This window comes from Uloborus diversus, unplaced genomic scaffold, assembly GCF_026930045.1.
Source record: "Uloborus diversus isolate 005 unplaced genomic scaffold, Udiv.v.3.1 scaffold_468, whole genome shotgun sequence".
In the NCBI taxonomy this organism is placed as follows: Eukaryota; Metazoa; Arthropoda; class Arachnida; order Araneae; family Uloboridae; genus Uloborus; species Uloborus diversus.
In genome coordinates this window covers 62,463-80,151 of record NW_026558646.1, presented here as the reverse complement: position 1 = coordinate 80,151, position 17,689 = coordinate 62,463, and the positions used below count along the sequence as shown (strand labels likewise).

Here is a 17,689-nt window from a genome sequence, read left to right as displayed (position 1 = left end):
ATTTCCTGTAAAAATTTTTTAATTTATCTATATATATATATAAATGAATGTTTGTCTGTATGTCATCCATGAACTCAAAAACTACCCGGCAGATTTGGCTCAAACTTTCACCGTTTGTTATTTTTGGTACCGGGAATGTTTATAGACCAGTTCGAAAAAAATCCGATCGATAGTTCCTTTTTTATTCCAATTTAAGTCACAATCCATTGGATAAATACGAATAAAATGCAGAATTGAATTCGCGTGAAAGATCTCATTGATAAGAAGCCATTTTTCTTGAGTTTGAAAAAATAAATTCTTTCTTTATTGTTTTATGACTTTTCATGCAACGGGGGGATTTAAAACTTTTTCTGTTTGATATTTTTAGCGATGGATTGATCTTGCAAACTGCGTGAGTACAAAATTTGAGCATAATCACGGCTTCACTGGATACCTGGACCGATTATTATGAAAATGGCTATATATATGTATTTTTCCACGTAGAAGGTGCATCATAAGCTCATTGAAGCCACTGGCCACCAGGTGGCACTGCAGAGTAGCAACTTCTGCCCCGTTCAACCGATTGTCATGAAAATCAGTATAATGATGTATTTTTTTTGTTGGCATAGCAACGCGCGTCGGGTACAGCTAGTATTTATCAAATTTTCTAATTATACTTCTATAAGATGCATTTTATTTAACAAAGCAATTTTGCATCTTTTTTTTTTTTGAGTTATGGTTAACAATTAAATGTCCCGTACGTAACAGACTTTACAACAAGTCCATAAAAAAAGCTCAGTAATTTTTTTGAAAGTAAAAATAATGACATTATTTTAATAAAATTTAAAAGAGTAGAGATTTTAAGCTTTAAAATGATGTATAACACTTCAGTAAAAGTAAAACTTTGCAACTGTGCTTAAATGCTTCAGTTGCTCCAATTTGATTACTCCAACGGTAGAAAATTATTCTTACCAAAGCGTGATTAACATTTTCTTTGTACATTTATTTGATTTTGATCAATGTAGAATCAGTTTAGTTTAACTATGCATATGATTAATCAAAAAATATTTTAGTATAGTAAATATTCCTGTAAAATTATACTTTAATTGAAAATGTAATAATTCTATTTCACCGCAGCAACAATGTGCTTGCATTTAACGTATTCAGGGGGCAATCCAGGCTTTTTTTCTCGCTACCTATTTTTGTGAAAGTATTGCATCATTCTATTTTTGTGAAAGTTTTTTTTATCAGCATTGTTTTTGTGAAATTTTAGACGCATCCTAACTTTTGTAAAAGAAGTAGTGGAACAAGTGAAATTTTAGTTCGAAAAGTGTAAATGCCATCTAGTATTATTTTTAACATCGTTTTATTTTTTTTTTTTCAGCTGAAAACTTAAGAAGTACGAAAAATACCATCGTAATTTCAGCTTAATGGTCTATGTACTGTGTACAATATAGGAAATTATGAGAAAAACGCTTCCTTAAAACAGATGTTTAAAGATTGCGATAATATTGCATAAATACACTTTGGTGTGAAACAGCTAAAAATTAGTTAAAATACTACAAAAAGGTTTCTATTTAAGCGATTGTTCATATAAACTGCTTATAATTTTATTTTATGAGTATATTTTGTTTTAAATAGAGAAACAAAGTTTATATTTTAAAATGCAAATTTTTGTGAAATTTTCGATGTTTTTGTGAAGCTACTGCTTTTATTACTTGATTTTTGTGAAAGTGCCGATTTCAAAATAAGATTTTTGTGAAGGTACCGAAAAATGGTAGTAAAATCAGCCTGTATTAGGCCCTGGTATTGCTCGTTTGGAAAAAGAGTGGTACAATACAAAATTTTCAATTTTCTCCTTTTATCCGCTAAAGGCCTTCAGATCTTCTTTGGAAAATGATGACGGATTTTTTTGTTCAAATATTAACCACTGGGGAGCGCAGCAAACTTACTTTTCCTAATGCAAATTGCCTGAAGACAGGGTTCGTACGCTCCTTCAAAACTCCTCCAATACTCCTTCATTCAGGAAATTTTCCTAAAGGGCCCTTCAGACTCCTTCATTTTGGTTTTAATTCCTTCAAAACTCCTTCTTTTTTAGTTCAAGACTACATAATCTTCCTCTATGACAGTGACTTAAAATGCTTCAATCGACAACTTAACATCGTCACTAGGGCAAAGGTATATTTACGATTTTGGTGTAGTAATTTCGTATGTTTATTTTTTTCATAAAGATGTGATTTACAAATTGAGCATTTGAGTCATAAAAAGTTGAAGGTAAAAATATTATTAGATGACCAAGACATTTCATAAATGAAGTAAACTATGCTTAAATGGTGCTCGGCTATTTTTTCAAGTTTTATGATTATTGCTTTTCCCTCCACCACACTCTCAGCAGCAAAAGTCAGTTTGTCTAATTATTATTTAAATATTTAAAAATACATCAGTAGATGTACTATATTAAGCAATTGTGTTAAAGAAAACAACTGTTTAGTAAATCGCAGTTCGGGACAATGTAAAAAGGGTCATCCACGTTTGATGTCATAACTTGAGGGTTCGTGAAATTGTGACAAGGGTAAGAGAAAGAGTGATAAAAAGTGACATCAGTTTTTTACAACACTATGTTATGACAATGTGACGAGGAGTAGTAAGGTGAAGTGTGACATTTTGTGACAAAGGGGAAGGGGGTCAAATACGACGAATAAAAGTGCAACACCGTTTAAGGACAGCCCATTAGTACTCCTTCAAAATCTCATTTTACTCCTTCAAAAACTCCTCCAAAAATCCTTCATTTTATTTCTGAAATTGAGTACGAACCCTGGAAGAATTCAACTCCAAACGCTTCCCCTGTAAAATTTGATTGTGGCATTGTTTGTGGTGTATTTATTATCTTCAAAAGATTTCTGAAGTTGACGAACAACATCTTCATTGATATTTAAAAAACATTTTGAAAAATAAACAAATATTAGCCGCTATGATACAAGGAAACGTTCGGTTTACGAACATGCTGATTCCAAGGAATATGAGGGCATTACCGTAACACACAAAATAGGCCTAAAGGCGTTTTATAACTTTAAAATTGACATCACGTTGTATTACGACCTGCCAGGAGTAAAGAGCACTGGCAGACATCACGAAATTACGGCAAATTACAACATTCCACTCATGACGGCTATGAGAGGTGAGAGAGAGCGAAAAAGATCGCTCCAAGTATTTAAAGTCTTCACATGGCTTTCGAATTAAGAATATGCAAGACACAAGATGTGTTGCCAATGCGAGAAAGTTAAAGATATGTTGCCAATCAAAAAGTAACTCAATCAAAAAAAAAACTCTCGCGGTTATAAGATACAATGAACTGGTGACTCGGTTCACCCAAAAGTCCATTCATTTGACGGAGTTATCGCGACCGATCTCACGAATGACATCACAACGTGATGCAATGTTTACATCGAAAAAGGATTGATTCTGCATGATGCAAAAACGTATTTTTAATTTTTTTTTTTTCAAATTAAGTGATTCTTTCACTTTTTGTGAAAGTTTAAATTAAAAATCTAACACATTAACCACTGGGGGAGCGCAGCAAACTTACTTTTCCTAACGCAAATTGCCTGAAGAGTTCAACTCCAAATGCTTCCCCTGTAAAATTTCATTTCTTCGCATCGTGGCACTCGTGTTCCGAATTCGCGATGCGTTTGATGGCGGGATTTTCGTTTCGTCGGATTTCTTCCGACCTCTCGCGAGACTCCCGATTTTGACCCAGGCGTCTTCTTCTTGTTTTGCAGCACGACCAGCCGGGCCTCCTGAGCATGGCCAACAACGGGCCGGACAGCAACGGGTCGCAGTTCTTCCTGACCATGGTGGCCACCCCCCACCTCGACGACAAGCACGTGGTCTTCGGGAGGGTGAGGAGGGGGATGGGGGTGCTGCACGAGATGGAGAACGTTCCCACGGGGGAGGGGGACGAGCCCCTGGAGGTGAGTCTTTCTCTTGGTGCGCAGCATAGACTAAAAATAAGAGTAGACCGAGCTTACCCGGACTGGCTGATGAAAAGAATTGGTTCATGGATACATCATGTGACTGGTGGGAGGCTTGGCGAACACTTTGGCGGCATGGTTGCTAGATGGCAGCATTATCTCTAGTTTGGCACTCGACATGTATTTTAAGACGTAATGTGTTTTCATTATAATTTTTTCTCCAGGTGCAGAGATTGAACTGTTTTTCTTTTTGTTATGCTTTATTTTGACATCAGTAATTAGTTTTTGATCACAGTCTTCAGTAACTTTTATTTCATTCGGAACTTCTACGTCAGCATTGGTGGGAACGTTATGGCGTAAACGTTTTGCGCGTTAACGCAAAAATGTACTAATCGGTATCTTAAATTGAAATTGTAGGTAGAAATCTTACCGTTTGCCGATTCTTTTCGGGCGCTTGCATCTTTAATTGCTTAGAGAGTTATTGAAATTGACTAAAGAAAATGCACAATACTATCTAAACAAAAAACTCACTATATTAACAAAATATTTACAACTTAGAATAACAAGTTTACGAATCGGACTCCATAAAAGATCATTCTTCCGTGCTCCATCCATTCTATTTATTTTATTTCCCGCTGGCGTTGATCGTCTGCTCCGATCCACGCCCGCTGTTGCTAGGATATCCACCAGTCACATGGTTTGGTTTATGAGCAGCAAAAGGGTTGCCATAGCTCGGTCTATTCTTATTATTAGTCTATGGTGCGCTGATCTAAATCAAGTGATTTTTTTTAAAAAGGAAATCACATCGATTAAAACAGGGTCGGCAAGTTTTTGCCGGAGGCGGAAAAAACCATGGAAAAAACCATGGTTTTTGCCAGTTTTTGCCCAAAGTGGCAAAAATAGATTTTGTGTTAACAACTTACGTAGTTTTTTTTTTCCCTTTTATATAAAAGTAAAAGTATGAAAAGATTTTGATAAAAGGCTTTGCCATTTTCTGTGGAGTGAGCTAGTATCACTAAAAAGTAGAGTGAATATAGAATGCTCATATTGATCGTTTTTTTTTTCTCCTTTTTAAATTCTTCTCTTGGCTATACATTTTCCCAGTGAGAAAAAATGCATTACTTCTTTAGTGAGGAAAAGTTAATATTTTTCTATATTCAAGTAAATATTCTGTTATTAATTAAATAACTTAAAAATCTTAGTGGGATCAAAAAAAAAGGTGATTAATTAAATATATATAATTAGAATTCATTTTTTTTATTAATTTACTAAGTTTTAGTAAACATTCTTTGTTTTAGCATTGAAGGAATTGGCTCATTCTGAAAAAAAATTGTTTTAGCAAACATTTAAAATCTTAAGTTTTGCGATACCAACCTGTGTTTTTTATTTATTTTTCACCTTATAAATGAGAAGTAACACGGAGAGACATAACTAAAATATTAAAGTGCATTATTTATATTATATTGTCTCTATTTCTTGATTAAACACTATAATGCTACTTTATTTGCAAAGGTTTTTGCCGTTTTTTCCATTTTTGCCGTTTTTTTTTTCCATTTTTTCCATGGTTTTTTCCACTGGCCCGTCAAAAAACCCAACCCTGGATTAAAATCAGTGGAATTTGTTTTTATCAATTTGCATTTTTAGAATGTGTTGCTCTAAGTTTAGCTACAGTGGACTGAGTCGCTGGTTAAGTGGTCCACAGGACCTTTTCAAGCAATTTCTTTTAATTGATATAAATTTTATATTTCTTTGAAACCATGACATGCATACTTGTTTCGTAATCAATAATTTATTTTCAAAATTTAAAAATATTGCCTACTTTTTTTAAAAATTCAAAAAATTGAGGAAAATTTGGACTTTTTAAAAATCCCTAAGGCTTTTTTATTTTTGCACTCATTTAAAAAACGTTTTTTGCAAAACGATCATTATAATCGTCTCTAAAAATCTGTGCATTCATTTGCTTATGAGTTCATTCGAAAATTTTCTGTGATTAATTATGTAAAAAATCAAAGTTTTTTTTAAAAAAAAATGGTTTTTAAAGGTTTAACATGCTCTAAACATTTGAGTCGTATATAAAATGCTTCTCCAATGCAGAGTTTTGTCAAATAGGTTATCCCAATTGCAAAAAATATTACTTTAAAGCTGTATCTTTAATAGAAAAAAACCCTTAGGGATTCTAATGACATGAAAACTCAAAAATACCATCACCGAGAAAAAGCAGTTTGAAGTTTTTCTTTTGAATAAGAACACATGGCGAGCATGGCCTAAAACCACTCATAACTTTTTAAATATTTGAACTAAAGCAATGAAACTTTTCCCCTGTGTTCAGAATAGCTTTTTGTTTTGAAATAAGCAATAAAAATTTTTTTGATCGTTTCATCATTTTTGAGGTAGTGTAACCCCTGAACTGAATCTGCCGCTTTGATGAGTCAAATCGTCAAAAACAGAACTAAATCCAGCTTCGTTGAATCGGCCGCTTCATGGAATCGAAACTGTTTGGAGCAAACGTGATTTGTAGGAGCGGCGGGTGACTGTATTTCTGAATTATACAGTCTTAACTTCAACTGGCAAAAATGGATCCCTCTTTCTGTGTGTGTAACAGATTTTAGAACTTGCAATTATTGCTTTTACTCGTTGTTCAGAACAGAAAAAAAATTGTGCAGTTTTTCTTATACACCATGACTAATACAACAGGGTTGGCAAGGTTTTGGACACTGTGGTAAAAACCATGGTAAAAACCCTGGTTTTTACCAAGGTTGGCAAGGTTTTGGACACTGCGGTAAAAACCCTGGTTTTTACCGTCCTGTCCAAAACTGTCTGAAAGTGTCCAAAACTATATTTTTTAGATAAATTGTATTTTGTGAGACAACATGAAAAACAGAATAAAATGTGTCAAAGTAATGTTTTATATTAAGCATTTATTCAATGGTGAACATTCAACTTATTTACGCAGTTGATTTTAATCCAGTTACATAGAAATTGAATTCTTGATTAAAATTTCAATTTGTATGCATAAGTTTTTTTTTTGATGACAGTAAACAAATTTCTCTATATTCAGTAAATTACCGCCCATTAGCCAGGGCTAAAGCAGAAATACATGAAATACACCGCCAGCTCAGTCATTTCCAGCCGAGGACTGCAGTTTCGTGCTTATTAGCACTCATCAGCCCGGCATAGGAGTGACTGAGCTGGAGATGGAAAACCTCTTAAGGGTCATTCCATATCAAGTGATCCAAAGTTTTTTCCCTCACCTTTTTGTATTTCTTTGAAATTTGGGCTCATCGATTGTACCCTTTGAGGTAATCAAAAGTCCAAATTTTTAGATTTTTTTTCTCTATTATTTTTTTATTTATGACACTTTTGATTTTTCGAAAAACCCGCTTTTTTTCATGGATGCTTGAACATAAAATGGACGATAACTCAGCACCAAATATAGATAGAAAGATTTGGTAAAAAGCATTTTAAAGTACATTAGTTGCTGTTTAATGGAATATGCAACATGACTAATTTAAAAAAAATTTTAATTTAAAAAAAATGAATTTTAAATTAAAATTTCTCAGAAAAGGTATAATGAATTTTTTTAAAAAAAAATTTCAAAAATTTGTGTGTATTTTATCTTCATTTGTGCAAAGTTTCAAGTTGGGATCTCGATGGGATCATATTTTTCTGCATTTTTAAATAAAATTTGACTTATGAAATAATGACATTTTTCAGATTCTAACTTCTTCGTGCTCAGTAAAAATGAATCTAGAAAATAAAACATTATAAAAAACACATTCTTTTAATATATAGAACAGAAAATTGTAATGGATTACAGTTTTAACTGTCAGGAGTTTTGAAAATGTTATCTTTCAGAAGGTAGATTCTGTTAGATTTGTATTAACAAAATAAAGCGAAACAGCTGACTCCAAAGAAAGCAGATGTTTTCAGTATTATTTAATGATACTTTGAGCACTTTTACTAAGCTATTTTTGTCGTATCTGTGCAGATACCCCTAAAAATGCCTAGTAATTGTCACTTACGGTGAAAATAGCTTAGTATATGAAAAGGCATTGAAAAGAAAATTTGTCGCAACTACATTTATTAATTTTAAATAAAGATTTTTACAAAAAAACTCTCTTACGGTTTTTAGATAAGTTATTTACGGAACAACTACCGCAAGTTGAGCATTTAATTAAGTCATAAATCAAAGAAACGAGTTGTGAAACTTTAATCGTCGATTTCTCATTTTGAGCTCTACTGCAGATACCACATCTGTGCTTAGCACGGCAGTATAGGATAGGCGACGAATGGTAAGGAGTTGCTCGCAAACTGACAACACTTCCCTGCTATCGTTGCAGAGTGATTCATGATGAGAACAGATTTTTTGCGAACAATCCCTCACGATTCGTCGTCTAGCTAAGAATGATTAAAATTAGGCTCATTAGATAGAGCTGATAACTTTTTAGATTTTAAAGCTATTAAGTTGGAATTTTTTTAATGAGATGTAGGATATATCTGGGCCTCTGACTATAAAGGTTATGAATTGTTACCTTTTGCGCATGTGCAGTGAAAAATGAATTGCTTTAAACGTTCATATTTCATTAAATTTTCAATATTTTAACTTTAAACTTTATTGTTTCTCTAATATGCTGTCAAATATTCTGAAAGTTTAGTAACGTTTGACGGGAAACTCTGCGTGATGTGAACCGAAAACCTTCAAAAAAATATTGCCTTTTTGTAAGAAACGATTATATCTCCGTGGATATAAGAGATACTTTCATGAAAATATAAAAATAAATTCTAGACAGGTTTTTAATTTATTTCCAAAATTTATAGCTTATTCCCAGCTATTTACAATGAAAAATGATCAAAAATCTTTTTTTGTTTCCTCCATTTGTTGTTCGTCCCCTAAATGAACAGTTGACTTAATTTTGGTTGGAAAATAGCGGCTATAGTATAACTTTTATGTAAAAAAAATTACAGAGCTTTTTTTTCTCGAGAAATCCCTAAAAATGTGAATTTTTGAAAGTGTCCCAATACTTTTGGTCACATAGTGTATATGTGAATATACAATAGAATACCTTTATAACGCCGACCTATATAACGCAATGCCCTATAAACCGCACTACTTTTCAGAAGCAAACAATAGGTTTTGTAGTTCAAAAAATCCTTCTGTTTTGCTTTGCAAGCATAAAAAATTGTTAAGCAAATTAAATTTTAAAAAATTTTCATCTTTCCATTTTAACTCAAAGCTTTTAAAGGAAAATTAGTTCTCCAAGTAAACAGATAATCCTAGATGGCTCTTGAAAATGCAGCTGTTATGCAAACCATGAAGCTGGCAGAAGTGCAGGATAATTCACTTTCTTTTGATTGTAAAACATATTTATTTGTGAACAACTAATTGTAATAATGGTGCTCTGATACTCATTGCAGATAAAACTCATTCTGAAGTGCTAAAATATAGACATATTCTGAATATTAGTTTCAAAATTTGTGAAATGATCTATATAACGCCAAAACCTGTATAAACGCAAAAGCTCTGGTCCCGAGGTGTGCGTTATAACGGTCTTCTACTGTGTACGTTAGTGTGGTTCAAAAATACTTGTGAAAAAAGGAGGATAAAAGGACACCCCTCCATATTTTTAGACTTGTGGATTGTAACACACTGGAAGAATTTGAGCTTCCTGTTTCAACTGAAAGAGGGTGCTCAACCCCCTCCCCCAAACTTCATACCTTAGGGGAAGGGGGTTTAAAATGTAGAGTATTCTTTCATGTTAAAAAATAAATAAATAAAATAAAATATATATTTAAATACTTATTAAAATTAACATAAAATTAGATTGAATATAAATTAATTTTTTAGTATCTTAACTGTAGCCAACATGTGATTGGTCCATTGATATTCAAATTAGCTCTTGGCTGTTGACCAATCAGGTGTTGGCACACATGTGCTGCACATGTAACTGCATTTCTAACTGCATGTAACTGCTTTTCCAACTGTTAGTTTTTCAGCAACATGTTTTTTTTTCACCATGTATTCAGTTGCCTTTTTATCTTGCGAGAAGCAAGTGGTGTTTATGTTAAATAAAGGATTTTTATAGAAAGGTTTCTACTCTTTGAAACAGACAAGTAATTTTGAATTTTATAACATAAAAAAAGACATTGAACTGAAAAGGCAATGCTGCGTATTATAATATACACGCATATACATTGCAATAAAATAATTATTTACAAAAGAACAGCTGGGGAAATATGAAATGTTTCTGAACTTTTGGCCTTTTCTATGCTGCGGCTAATGTTAAATGAGGGGGTCACTGAGCACCCTCTCAAAACTTGAGAACCTTTTACAGCATAACACTATTAGTGAGTCTAAATAAAAAAAGGGGGTGTCTTGGACTGTAGCTGAAAAAAAGTTTTTTTTGCAATACCCATGTCGTCGCCTCAGAGCAACAGTAAGATATCTAATCCAGAAATGATATCTTACTATTGCTCTGAGGCAGCGATCTATTAGTTTTATCTTATGGAAAACGTGACTAAAATGGTAACATATTGAAGCCTCGCGAAGGTAGTTCGCAGTCTTGCATAATATAGACGAAGGCGTGAACGGCGTTCGCAGAAAATTTTTGGCTCTGCAGAAATTTTTTCCCAAACTGCTAACGTTGATTAACTTTTTTTTAAAGGGAATTTTTAAGAAAATCCCAGAGTTTATTTCTGTTGAAGCTTTTCTCCAAAAGCCTTTTAAAGCACATGTGTAAAAAAAATAATGGTTTTTGCAGTTTTCTTCAGTTGGTGAAAAATAAGCAAACTATATGTTATTGTAAAAAAAAAATTAAATGATTTAAAGCACTTTTTTTTTTGTCTCTTTCATATTTGAATACAGTAGTACCTCTTAAGGGACACCTCTGAATAAGGGACACCTCTATTTAAGGGACACTTTTTCTGGTCCCAGTCCCTTTAAATAGGGACCCCCATGTATTTGCCTCTCATTTAGGGACACTCCATTTAAGGGACAGTCACAGAGAAATGTATTTCAAAAAAATTATGTATAAATGTATTAGAAATGTCGAATTTATTGGAATTCAAGTTTTTTTTTTTGTCCAAAAATTAACCAGTAAAGGTTTTCCTTGACATTAGTATGCAAATAAACAAGTATTCCAAAATTCTTGCTGAGACCTGCATCATGCTTTTCCCTCTAATCAATTTTTTTCATATGGGCTCAGCCCCCACACATAGTGTACTACCCAAGACAAGCTTTGTATAGAAAACTTGAAGTATGATCACACGGTTTTTAACATTGTAAATTACATGACATCAAACAAATACATGTAACACCATAGACTAATAATGAGAGTAGACCGAGCTATGGCAACCCTTTTGCTGCTCATAAACCAAACCATGTGACCGGTGGATATCCTAGCAACAGCGGGCGTTGATCGTAGCAGACGATCAACAATAAATAAAATAAATAGAATTGATGGAGCACGGAAGAATGAACTTTTATGGAGTCCGATTTGTAAATTTGTTATTCTAAGTTGTAAATATTTTGTTAATATAGTGAGTTTTTCGTTTAGATAGTATTGTGCATTTTCTTTAGTCAATTTCAATAACTTTCTAAGCAATAAAAGATGCAAGCGACCAAGAAGAATCAGCAAACGGTAAGATTTTTACCTACAGTTTCAATTTAAGATACCTATTAGTACATTTTTGCGTTAACGCAAAACGTTTACGCCATTTCGTTCACGCCAACGCTGACAGCTCCAAATGAAATCAAAGTTACCGAAAACTGATCAAAAACTATTACTAATGTCAAAATAATGCATAACTAAAAGAAAAACAGTTCAATCTCTGCACCTGGAAGTTTTTTTTAATGAAAACACATCGTCTTAAAATACATGTCGAGTGCCAAACTATAGATAATGCTGCCATCTAGCAACCATGCTGCCAAAGTCTTCGCCAAGCCCTTCCACTAGTCACATGATACATCTATGAACCAATTTTCTTCATCAGCAAGAATGAGAAAGCTCAGTCTACTCTTATTATTAGTCTATGTGTAACACATTAATTAAAAATCATAATAAAAGAAAATGAGTTAACAAACCGTGAGACTACAAAATTTTTGATACAATTAAAAAAAAATTTTTTTTGTAATTTGAATACTTCGAGTTTCATTTAGTATATATATATGTAAGAAACATTTTCAATACTTCATCTCAAATGTTATTAGTTTACGTTTATTATGAAATTATACTGAGTTTGCGCAGCATGCATGAATTCATCTACCTCCGAAGAAGGGACACCTCTATTTAAGGAACAAGCTGTCCGGTCCCCTTAGTGTCCTTTATTGAGAGGTTCTGCTGTATTAACTTAATTCTTTATTCAAGGGTGAGTTAGGCAAAATAGTTATTTGCCGAAAATTTTCCAGTTAGGATTTGTGTTTGCAGAAAGCTTTTCATTCTATCTAAGTCTGGTAGTTTGACTGTTTCTTTCCTTCTTCCGCAGCCCTGCTACATCGCGGACTGCGGGGCATTTGCCCCCGGAGAGGACTTCCGGTTGGGAGAGAGGGACGGCACGGAAGACGTCTACCCCCCCTTTCCGGAAGACTCGGACCTGGACTTCAACGAGGTGGGTGCTTATTGTGTTCTGCCGCCGGGCAGGCTAACGGCAGTAACTGGGAATTTTCCGTTTTTGTCAGCCATCTTGCGTCGGCTTTGTCGTACAGGCTCGATTCGTTGGCTTCAGCCGAAAAAAGATGTATATCAGGATATATATCCGATATTTATTTAGAAAATATCATAATATTTTGATATTTATTTTTCAACTATGGTATTTTCAATGAAAAGTAGGTTAATCATAGTAATATTGTTCATTTATTATCTATACATATAATAAAATAAGATGTTTGTGTGTGTGTGTGTGTATGTGCCGCGCATCCCGGGAAAACGGTAAGGCCTAGAAAGATGAAATTTGGTATACAGGTGTAGTTTTTGCTGAAGTTGTGCACTTCGGGCTTCGATTTTTGATATTTTAATTAGAAAAAAAGTTATTTAATGTTTTATGTGTTTTTTTGAACTTTTTAGTACTTTTTACCTCACAGTCCACAAACCAATTGCACCACACAAATATTTTTTGCACTATAGTGTAGGAAATTTAATTTTAAATATGATGAATGAAAAACATTTGAAGATAGAGCAATCTTTGTATTTTTTACGAATTTTTGAAAAAACCTTTAATTTACATTTTTTCCCGGGTTTTACTTTTTTCTAATATCATCCTGCGAGAAGTATCAAAGCCCCATTTCTAAAATTTAAGTTGGTAATAGTAAAAACATTTCGCCCTCTTCAGAAGAAAAAAGTTCTTTAAAATACGCAAGTTTTTTTTTAACAATTTTTTTAATGCTGAACACATTATGTCTCTGCAACGCATCGGTCGGAAAAAAGCGTTCTTCAATCTTTTATGCCTCTGACGTCGCTATTTGGATTTCGATTCGATATGAGGCATCAAATCTTAATCGCTAAATTGTAATTGGAGGAACGAATTTTCTTTGCATTATGTCAAGCTGTGCGTTTAAATTCTTGTGTTTTTTTATTAGCGATGTTCTGAAGTTGGCCATGCTGTGACTTCGTCATTGCTAAAGCTAAGATTTTGATCATAAATATCTTTGATTATTAATATTAAAAACTGAATGCATTTTTTGTTTTATTAATTATTTTTATTTGGTTTCAGTTGATACATTGTTGTGTAATATAATTCAGCTCTTTTTCTTTTAGCGGTTTGGTACATTAATTTGTTCTATAATGTGAATAAAAGTTTTTTTTTTTTTGAATTTCAATAAAAACAATGATTTTTATACTTTGGCAAACTCCGGGTACCACAAAGACATCAATTTTTTGTGCATTTTAATAAATAAGTAAGCGCGCTTTTTTTGCATGATTTTCTTTTTGTTAGGGAATAAGATTGGAGGTTAGATCAAAATAAATAGAGATAGATCAGAAAATTTAGAGATGGATCGAATAGGTAGATAGATATACATTGAGTGTACAATTTTTTTTTTTTTTTTAATTTTGTTCTCGAATTAATACTTTTTTTCTTTAAAAAAAGATTGTTAATTACTATCAGAGGTAAATTTCCATGGATCTAGAGAAAGATAAATCTACAGGTCGATGTACAGTGAGAGATAGACAGACCCCGTTATTTAAAGAACAACAACGGGGGTTGGGGGGGGGGGGCGCCGCTGCGATTTGAAAACATTGTTAATTACTGTCAGAGGTAGATACGCATAGATCGTATAGATAGATAGATAGATTGACAAATGCAGAGGTCGATATAGTAGATGGAGAGCAAGAAAGAGACATGTCCGTTATTTAAGGAACTTCAACGGGGTGTCAATGCCCCCCCCCCCACACACCATGACTTTGAAAAACCAATGCTTTCAAGTAAAAGTGGAAGTGTTTTTTGTTACTTTTCGACAAAATTTGCATGAAGTGCAAGCAGTTTGTGTCTCCCCTCCCCCTCCTTTAAAAATATTCCAAACGACGGAACTGGAGATAGATCTAGAAAATATTTTATTTAAATTAATAATGATATAGATCGATTGATACCGCCACGAAACTTATTTAAGCAGCCGCCGAAGGCGGCAACACTGGCGTAAAAAGGCAGATGATAATATTGATATATAGAGAAAAACATTGATTAATGCCGCGCTAAATTGTCTATGCAGCCGCCGAAGGCGGCAACTCTGGCGTAAAAAGGCGGACCAGCTGGTCGCCGAAGGCGGCTAGTTAAAAATAACCAAAAAGTCATTTACTCTATTTTTATAATGTATAATACATCACTAATGTAACAAAGTAATACAAATTCTTTTTTTACTTGCGTTTTATATGCATAAAATTATTAATAATTTAACAATTTGAATTCACACTAAAAGTGCCTAATTATATTTTAAACATTGCTCAGAAAAAAAAGAATGTCTTATGACTGTGCACCGACTAATGCATATTTTTTATTTCTGTGTGATATAACGGTGTAAAAGTAGCTAACAGAAGAAAAATGAGTAAAGCAGCTAATGCTAAATGAACTCCATTAAAGTTGATTGAAATGTAAACTGAAACATTCGACATAAATAATGAAACATACATTAATTTTAAGTCTACATATTGCAATTGTAATGTAAGAAATTAAGCAGAGATTTGAGGATGCATTTACTATTTTGAAGACTTTAGTTTGTGCTAATTGAAAATATCAGATAGATATCAAATTATCCTATATATATCAAAATATTTTATATTTTCGATATTTTCGAACCCTGATATCTGATATTTTCAATCAGCACAAACTAAAGTCTTCAAAATAGTAAATGCATCCTCAAATCACTGTTTAATTTCTTACATTACAATTACAATATGTAGACTTAAAATTAAGGTTTCTTTTAATGCTTATATCTAACATTTAACTTCACATTTTAATCAATTTAAATGAAATTAATTTAGCATTAGCTGTTTTGCTCATTTTTCTTCCGTTAGCTAGTTTTACATCGTTATATGATACAGAAATAAAAAGAATATGCATTAGTTGGTGCGCAGTCATAAGACATTTTCTTTTTTTTTTTCTGACCAACGTTTAATATTAAATGAGGCACTTTTAATGTGAATTAAAATTGTTACATTACTATTAAGTTTATGAATATAAAATGAAAAAGGAATCTATGTTACTTTGTTATATTAATAATGTATATATCATAAAAAAAATAATACAGTGAAACTTCTCTGGAGCAACCATTCTCTGTTCCTAAAAAAAGTGGTTGTTAATGGAGGTCGGTCCCTCTTAGAGGTCACTTTCGGACATGCAAATGCAGCACCAATAGCTGTTTTTCCTCCCCCTTCTTCCTGTGGTGAAGGGGTTGGTCGAGAAGAAATGAAGAGTGTGGTCTGAGCTGTATTAATCAAGAACATTATCATAAGAATGTATTTCATACCTGCCAACCCTTCCGGATTTCCCGGAAGTTTTACGGATTTTTATGTCCTTTTCCGTTTTTTCCGGTCATGAGCAAAATCTTCCGGATTTTTTACGTTTTGTAGGAAAAATAATTATCTCGCCAATTTTGGCGCTAACGATACTTTTGTGGAACGCGGCACCGCGTTTTAGGCCAAGTAGCCGAGGAAAGGTTGCCGTAGGAGAGTGGCACGAGAAGAAGCGAGGCAAAATGATGACGTCACGGAGTGATACAGCGCATGACTTCATCGGGATCCAATCAAAGCGAGCGTCGCGCCTGGCGACTAGGGGCACAATTTCGGCGCCAATTATCTTCTCATTCTCTCAATTCGAGCCGTTTTTGCTTCATTCTTTTTTCAAGATGAGTAACAAATGTTATTTCCAAACTTTTAAAGAAAGCAATAAAAGTAATATTTACTAAACGAAAGTAATTTCAATTGATATGAAATTCATAACTAATATATTGTTAAATGTAAAGAGGGTAGGTGTCCTGTTTGATTTTATTTTGCGTTAAAATCTTGTGGATAAAAATAAAAAAATCTTCCGGATTTTTTTTCTCCGACGTTGGCAGGTATGGTATTTAAAGAAATCTTTTTTTTTCTTACATTTTTTTAATATAAAATATACGTTTTACATTAATTTCTTTTCTGATCTTCCTTTCCTGCGTAAGTTGATAACTTCTACACGTTTGTCGAGCGTGAGATAACTCGCTTTTTCAGAATTTTCACTACGATGTATGGTGATGAAACGCAGAATGCAACTTTACTGAAACCGATTCTTGAGCTATTCAAATGTGCTAAAAATAGATTTTGTCCACTATAATGAACTAGGAATGCTCCGCTCAGTTTTCTCTAACAAAAATTCCTATGTTTGTTAATGCTGAGGTTCACAATTTTCTGGTCGTTGTGAGAGGTTTCAAAATGGTCTTTCCCAGAGGTATTTTAACATTAGCCATATACGAGGAAAATCGGTGCCTCAGAAAAGTGGTCGTTAATGGAGGTGGTCGCTCATTGAAGTTTCACTGTACATAACTTTTTGGCCATTTTCAAAAATGAACGATATTACCATGATTAATATAATTTTCATATTGAAAATACTGTAGTTGAAAAAATAGATATCGAAAATATCAAAATATCATACTTTCAAAATAAATATCGGATATATATCATGATATATATCGGCAAACCCTGCTCTTCTGCCAAGTTTTTCGCTTTTGAGGATCTAAAAATGCGACTTTAGGCTTGGTTTGGAAACTATAGGAGATATCACAAGGGATGCAAGGTACAAGCATCTTTAATCTTTCATCATGAAATCTTTCTCGAATTTAAGTCAATTCCAAATCTTTTGTGGTATTAAAGGATTCAGGATGCTTTTTTGAGATTGGAAGCCTTATTTAGGCTATCTTTGAGCCGAATGAAAGCAAGTTTTGGTTTGTAATTGTCATTCATTTTCCTTGTTTTCCCAGTCTATTTCAGGGTTGTAAGAGTTTCGGCCAGTGGTGGTTTTAACCATGGATAAAACCGGTTAAAACCGCCCGGGATAAAATCAGTTTTATCCGGTTTTGGCCACTTAGATAATTATCAAATTTTAAATGAAAACCAAATAATAAATTATCAAAAAGAAATGGAAAACAAACCATAATCAATCACCTTTCATTACCTAAATAGCATGTTTTACAGTTTGTAAAAATTACAGCATGTAAGATAAGGTTTACATGAAAAATGTGCAGTAACATTAAAAAAATAATAGAGTGAAACATTGTAAGCTGA

At 33.2% G+C, this 17,689-nt stretch overlaps 1 protein-coding gene across 1 annotated transcript in view; it reads left to right on the top strand.

The window, feature by feature from the left end:
• LOC129233494 (peptidyl-prolyl cis-trans isomerase D-like) overlaps positions 1–17,689 on the top strand; it is a 78,239-nt gene that overhangs the window by 24,984 nt on the left and 35,566 nt on the right. The window contains exons 4-5 of the mRNA XM_054867513.1: positions 3,759–3,950; positions 12,432–12,554. Coding sequence (XP_054723488.1) covers positions 3,759–3,950; positions 12,432–12,554 — 315 coding nt within the window. The remainder of the gene's footprint in view (positions 1–3,758; positions 3,951–12,431; positions 12,555–17,689) is intronic.